This window comes from Pimephales promelas, chromosome 4 (assembly GCF_988280905.1).
Source record: "Pimephales promelas chromosome 4, fPimPro1.hap1.1, whole genome shotgun sequence".
In the NCBI taxonomy this organism is placed as follows: Eukaryota; Metazoa; Chordata; class Actinopteri; order Cypriniformes; family Leuciscidae; genus Pimephales; species Pimephales promelas.
In genome coordinates this window covers 3,654,217-3,661,997 of record NC_142772.1, presented here as the reverse complement: position 1 = coordinate 3,661,997, position 7,781 = coordinate 3,654,217, and the positions used below count along the sequence as shown (strand labels likewise).

General features: G+C 36.6%; 1 protein-coding gene across 2 annotated transcripts in view; it reads right to left on the bottom strand.

Annotated features, from left to right (window-relative positions):
- Positions 1–2,274: 2,274 nt before the first annotated feature.
- Positions 2,275–7,781, bottom strand: part of ephb4a (eph receptor B4a) — a 55,353-nt gene continuing 49,846 nt past the window's right edge. For both annotated transcript variants that reach the window (XM_089129844.1, XM_089129845.1), the window contains exons 15-17: positions 6,739–6,932; positions 4,637–4,795; positions 2,275–3,384 (exon numbers count right to left, since the gene is read on the bottom strand). In XM_089129844.1, the coding sequence (XP_088985970.1) occupies positions 3,276–3,384; positions 4,637–4,795; positions 6,739–6,932 (462 nt within the window). In that variant the 3' untranslated portion in view covers positions 2,275–3,275. The remainder of the gene's footprint in view (positions 3,385–4,636; positions 4,796–6,738; positions 6,933–7,781) is intronic.

The following is a 7,781-nucleotide window of genomic DNA, read 5'->3' as shown; positions in this document are numbered from 1 at the left end:
TCAATGAGACCAGAAACTGTCTGGTTACTGATATTCTTCTAAATATCTGAAAATTGACTGAATGGATTCGAAAACGGTAAAACTCAACTGTTTAACTCTGGGGGAGTTGTAAAATGAGCCTATTTCCAAAAAAAGTGGAGTATCCCTTTAAACATGCATAAAACTTCCTTCGAAGGAAGAGGAGAGGAGGTGATGGGAGTAAGAAGAAGGTTTAAGTCAAGGACATTTTCAAGGGGTCTTGGGAAAGAACTGATTCTTTCTTCTGACGGGATTGGGGACAAGAGGTCCATTGGTGAAGAGACACAGACAGGGGGAGGGGAACTCTAAGCCCCGTTCCCAAATCTCACGCGCACCTCTGCCGAGGAGAGAAGGTCATTGTATCTTCAGGGAGAAATGCTTAAAACAAGAATGTCCAAGAAATCGGATAACCCCCAAACAATTATGGAAATATGCATCCAGCACGTACGTGTGTGTGTGTAGACAGCAGCATAGTCAGTCACAGATAAAAGGATCAAAGAGGAGCACAGGATAGAGCATTAAAAGAATTAAAAGGGTCATATACAATTTGCATTCATTTCCATTTTTCTCTGAGGTCGACTTGTAATGTTTGTGAGAGATTTATTGCCGAAAACATGTTTAAAGTGTCATGAGCATTTTCCACCCTGTCTCTTAAACAGGCTTCTTAATTCAAGATTATGTTTCTGCTGTGCATTGACTACATATGGAAATGTGCCCTTCACCTTGAGTCCCAAACAGCGCCATCTTTCAATAACATCCGATCTTGTCCTCTCAAATTGTTAAGATCAAACCGAAGTCTTAATAATAAACAGCCACCCATTTCAAACATGTTGGATCCCTGAAAAGGTTCGGTAGAGCAGAAGGTGCTACAGGAACATCACACGCTTTGACAGACTTACTCATATCAAACGTTCTGGTGCTTAGGAAAAATACTATTTATCATAGTCTTTTCGGTAGGAAATCCACACGATTGCGGATTTTGCATCAACGAAAGCTGATTGCTATGAAAGTATTCATTGGAACTACACTATTCATAATAATCAATGGGCTGTTTTGAAATATCGTTAATGAAATGACATCTTAAGTTTTAACGAATGCTGTTTTTGGACTAGGGAGGACTACAGTATCTCAGGTCCTGTTCACACCTGTTATTAAAGGGATAGTTCACTTTGAAACTATGTTTTAGCTTACCTGAAGCGCATACAAGATGTGTGTTCAATTTTGATATTTTTAGGTCAAACCGTTTGTGTCTGTCAGTCATATAATGGAGGTCTATGGTCACCACCTCAAAGAGCATGCACAGAGAAGTCCAAATTAAACATGATTTAATGACTCATAAATGTAAGTACACATTGATGGCCTCAGACACGAAACGAGCGGTTTGTGTGAGAAAACGAACAGTATTTATATCGTTTTTACCTCTTGTAATCACAGCCACGTCCAAGTGATCTGAGGCCGCGGGCAACAAGAGGTAAAAATTATATAAATACTGTTCGTTTTCTCACACAAACCGCTCGTTTCGTGTCTTAAGCCATTTACGAGTCATTAAATCATGTTTAATTTGGACTTCTCTGTGCATGCTCTTTGAGGTGGTGACCATAGACCTCCATTATATGACTGACAGACAAGAATGGTTTGACCTAAAAATATCAAAATTGAGATTACTGCGGAAGCAAAGACACCTACATCTTGACAGACTTCAATACACTTTACTCACATCAAACGTTCTGGTGCTTAGGAAAAATTGTATTTATCATAGTCTTTTCGATAGGAAATCCACACGATTGCTAATTTTAATGCGGATTTCGCATCAGCAGATTGAGTTGACCATGTTGACAGTGAAAGCTGATTGCTATAAAAGTATTCGATTCATAATAGTGGAGGCACTACACTATTCATAATAAACAATGACTTCTCTGCGCATGCTCTTTGAGGTGGTGACCATAGACCTTCATTATGACTGACAGACAAGAGCGGTTTGACCTAAAAATATCAAAATTGAAACTACTGCGGAAACAAAGACACTGTTTGAAACAAAGACACTGTCCTGTTTGAACACATGCGATCACATGAGCGGTCGAGTGTGTTTTCCACTACCTCTGGAAGTGTTCAAAAGTGGACGAGCTCAAAGCGTTTTACACCTGTATTTAGAGTCGTCCACTTGTGATCTTAACAGGGTCTTAATAAACGTTTTTAGAAGTGAAAATCGTGTTATTAAAATAGGAGCAAGCAAGAAAGAACATTTTAAAACTAGACTAAATGTATACATTTTATTGTAACAGAAACACAGATTACACTGACAAAAAAAAAATTAATCTTTTTACATAAATCGAGATATATTTATACAAAAAAAAAAAAAAGAGGCAACAGAATAAAAGTCCCTGGTTTGTTCTTGTGGATCTCCAATGTGAAGACCAAATCCTCCTACCCATAAACCCACGCATGGTTTTTGAATCTTGTGGTTAGTCGATGATGAACACCAGCTTCAAGTTGATGAGTCAAACCAGCACAACATTCCTGTAATAAACAAACAGTATGGCACGCGTTCAAAGCCTGTTTCGAGTCTTTCAGCCACTCACAAAACAACAGGCAGTCTTTTATTTGGTCTCTTGTAGTGCCAGTCAAGTGTTGCAGATCTCTACGTGTGTGTGTGTTTGTATAAGCAAGTATGTTTCGCATATTTTGTAAGCTCTGGAATGGAAGCTCTGCCTCATGTGTTTCTCTTCTGAAAAAAAGTGCCAAGACTTTTGTGCTCATTTTTCTTATTGCTGCTCACATACACACACAGAGTGCATCATTTAAAAAAATACCATTTTCCAAGCACTTTAGCCATGAAGTGTGAACGTTACATCCTTAAAACGAAGGATCAAAAGTCGTCATTAATAATCCACATTTGTCTCGTCTTATGCAGCGTTTTCCTCCTTCGGTGTCTTCAGTATGAAAGTCTCCTTTAGAAAAATACTCTGCAAAAATGGAAATACGTCACTGTCTTTGCATTATGGTGTCAGAGCAAGTCTCCACCACATTAACATCCCGTATGAGACCCGTTTGATATCACAAATGAAGCTTTGTAATATTAGTGGTATTACAGTGACAGTTCCCACAGGTTCCTGGACTGGTCCCCTTTAGGTAGTCTTGGAAGCAAGTACTCAATCTCGATCCTTAAGCGACCCGGTAAAAAAGGAAAGTAGAAATGTTCCTGATTGTGAGTGGACAGGTTACATCGGCAAACTCGACAAGTGTGTACGGTTGTTCGCTCAGTAAAGCACATTCCCTGGAGTTTTGTTTTGAATCCCAAGAGCCTCGATGCTGGACAGGATCTTCTTCTGATGACCAGCCAGAGTTATTCCCAGACGCAGAAGATCCCTGAGACACGGCACAAAAAATATTAATAATACAAAAAATATATAAATATACACTATGGAGCAAAAGTTTGGAATCAAGATTTTTTTTTTTTTGTGAAAGAAATTAATTTGAACTTGTATTCCGTGATGCATTACATTGATCAAAAGTGATACATTGTTACAAATTAAATTTTTAAATGCACTACCGGTCAAAAGTTTTATGTTTTTAAAAGAAGTCTCTTCTGCTCACCAAAGCTGCAATTATTTGATAATAAATATAAAAAAAAAACAGTATTATTGTGAAATATTATTATAATTTAAAACAGCGGTTTTCTATGTGAATATATAGTGAAGTGTAATTTATTTCTGTGATCATCATTACTCCAGTCTTCAGTGTCACATGATCCTACAGAAATTATTATAATATGATGCTCAAGAAACATTCATGATTATTATCCATGTTGAAAACAGGATTCTTTGATAAATAGAAAGTTCAAAAGAACAGAATTGATCTGAAATGGAAAGCTTTTGTAACATTAATCACTACCATTCAAAAGTTTGGGGTCAGTAAGAATTGATTTTTTATTTTGGGGGGAAAGAAATTAGAAAATAATTTTAATCATCAAGGATGAGTTAAATTGATCAAAAGTTACAGTAAAGACATTTATAATGTTAGAAAAGATTATATTTTAAATTTCTATTCATCATAGAATTTTGGGGGAAAATGGTACACGACTGTTTTCAACATTGAAAATAACAATTTATGCTTTTTGAGCATAAAATCAGCATATTAGAATGATTTCTGAAGGATCATGTGACACTGTAATCAGCAACAGTGATGATGTTGAAAATTCGGCTTTCAAATTACATTTTAAAATATATTAAAATAGAAAACAGTCATTAATATTTCACAATATTACTGTTTGTCGTTTTTTTTTTTTTCATCAAATAAAGCAGCCTTGGTGAGCAGAAGAGACTTCATTTAAAAACATAAAAAATCTTACTGATCTAAAACTTTTGACCGGTAGTGTATATACAAAACAATTATACACATATATTATGTAAACACAAACTTTTATTTTGGATTCGATTTGACAGCTCTAAATATAATACAATAAAAGTCCTTTTTATGTAGTTTCTAATTAGTATCATTTATTATTTATTTTTATAAATTTGATTGTGAATTTATTTACTCTTTTAATCTTATATTTTGCTCTCTATTACATCTGTATACCAGTATGCCGTTGAATGAAGGGGATATGCTCTTCACTCACTCTGTGTTGATGTGGGCGAGCAGCTGCATGGTCGTGTAACCGGCCTGCAGAAAACTCTCCTCGTAACGCTCCATCTTAATGGCCCTGAGCCAGTCGCCCACCGTCCCACAGGATGATGGCGTCAGTGGGGAGCGCTGGTCCAGCAGAGGGTGAGAGGGTCTGAGGACGGAGAGAGGGAGCTGTTAAAACGCTTGTAATTGCCCATGTTAAGATGACGTCTTGAGTCAGCCTGCAGCAACGCAAATCTAGAAAGGCTGCCAAAGAGAGGAAGACTAACAGCTTTCCCTTGAGGCGAGGGGGAGGGGAGACCAAAATGTCTCGAGTTGAGTCTTGATTGACAGGCTGACAGGCCAACATGCCGAGCGGGGAGGGGCAAGACTAACATACAAGAGCCCATACTGTGAGCTAATGAAATGATGGACGGAATGAGATCTGACTAAAGCTAAAACAGAAACGGCTATGTTCTTCTTGATTGACAAGCATTGTTGGGGTAAATGCATTACTGTAATGGCATTACTTCTACTGTGACCAAATAATGTTTTTCAGTAATCATGTGACTGCCCAACATTAACTCTTTCCTCGCCATTTTCACCAAATTTTTGGAATATTTTGTTGTATAAATATCTGAACACGCATTATATTGTTATATTATAAATACACAGACATGTGCTTTCAAACAAACAAACAAGACGGTTTTGTTCTAGCTTCATGTATTCTTTGTTTTTAAATAAACACTTGAAAGTGGGTGAGTTACATAAAAAAGCAACATTTTGGAAAGAAATCATGTTTTATCAAAGACTACGTCTGGAACACATTCAGAGAGATGATCGAAACACAGATGGAGTAGATCGAGTCCATCTTCACAGTCCTGTAGCTCATTCTGGGTCGACGATTCACTCAGTAACATTAGCAGGTTTGATTTATATTCTGTTTAATGTTGGTGATCGCGGTATTTTACATATGCATATGATTACTTATGATGTCATTTGTTTCTGCTTCTTTTCGCATGTGCATTGATCGGGAGATTCAGGAAGATGCGTAAAAAATACGAAAATTTCCGCCAATGGCGGGGAAAGAGTTAATTGTTTTGGTTGACATGGCAACATAAAACCAAAAGAACTGACATGGGTAACACTTTTATTTGAGTCCACCTTACAAACAAAATGTAACTACGTCAAGTCTGTCAACTTAAAGGAGTAGTTCACTTTTAAAACAACTTTTTCTGATAATTTACTCACCCCCATGTCATCCAAGATGTCCATGTCATTCTTTCTTCAGTCGAAAAGAAATTAAGGTTTTTTAAGAAAACATTCCAGGATTTTCTCCATATAATGGACTTCAATGGGGTCCAAAATGGTTTAAGGTCCAAATGAGAGTTTCAGTGTAAACTGTTCAAAGGGCTTTAAACGATTCCAGACGATGAATAAGGGTCTTTTCAAGCGAAACGATCATTTAAAAAATAAAGTTTTATAAGCTTGAATGCACGCTAGATAAGACTTTATTCATCATTTGGTGTCGTTTAAAGCCCTTTGAAGCTGCACTGAAACTCTCATTTGGACCTTGAACCGTTTGGACCCCATTGAAGTCCATTATATGGAGAAAAATCCTGGAATGTTTTCATCAAAAACCTTAATTTAGTTTCGACTGAAGAAAGAAAGACATGGACATCTTGGATGACATGGGGGTGAGTAAATTATCAGCAAAAGTTTTTTTTTAAAAGTGAACTACTCCTTTAATATCTGCTAATTTCTGCTTTAAAACACTATTTTTGATGCTTCCCCCAACAGACATTGTACTGACTATAAGTGACTTTGAAACTACATGTCTATTCTACTAACACCTAACCTAACAGTCTACTAATACTCTAAAGAGACTTAGTTGACAACTTATTTACAGTAAGTAGATTGTCTGAAGTGGACTATAGAAATATGAGATGTCCTAAAATTTATTTGATCCAAAATCAAGAAATCAGTGGGCAATTTGATGCATGCTTTAGTAATTTTATGTAAAAAAAAAAAGAATAATTTGCAAGTTTTGCTGTATTCGGCTGCAATGCTCTTTGAAATAACTGAAGAAGTAAGTGATCTGGAAGTGAAACTTACCCTGCCCCCTCTTGGGCGGTGATTTTAAGTGAGGCAGGGTTGCGGATTAGCTTGTCGAGTGCGGAGACGATGTTGGAGAAACGTGGCCGTGCCGTCCGCTCCTTCTGCCAGCAGTCCAGCATCAGCTGGTGCAGGTATGTGGGACAGTCCGGCGGGGGCGGCAGCCGGTAGTCCTGCTCGATGGCATTGATCACCTGATTGGGTGAGACAGATTGTGTTAATAAGGGCAGGAAGACATTGAAAATGTGTACATAGTGAGTATACGTATACACTCTCAGAAAAAAAGGTACAAAAGCTATCACTTGGGCTGTACCTTTTCAAAAGGTACACTTTTGTACCTTAAGGGTGCATATTGGTACCTTAATGGTACATATTAGCGCCTAAAATGAACATTTATCAACACTTAAACTGTACATATTAGTACCTGAAATGTACATATTAGCACCTATTAGCACCTAAAATGTACATATCAACACTTAAAATGTACATATTAGTACATGAAATGTACATATTAGCACCAAAAATTTACATATTAGCACATAAAATGTATATATTAGCACATGAAATATACATATTAACACCTAAAATGTACATATTAGCACCTGAAATGTACATATTAGCACCAAAAATTTACATATTAGCACATAAAATTTATATATTAGCACATGAAATATACATATTAACACCTAAAATGTACATATTAGCACCTGAAATGTACATATTAGCACCAAAAATGTACATGTTAGCACATAAAATGTTTACATTGGCACATAAAACGTACAAATTAGTACCTAAAATGGACAAAAGTGTACCTTTTGAAAAGGTACAGCCCCAGTGACAGCTTTCGTACCTTTTTTCTGAGAGTGTAATGCATGATGTCAATATAATTTTTTTGTTTCGGTCAGATTAGGGTGATATTGGAAACATCGTTTGTAAAGTACCATTCAAAAGTTTGGGGTCGGTAAGATTTGCTTTTTGAAAAAATATGCTCACCAAGGCTGCATTTATTCAATCACACAATACATTACAATAGTGAAACATTA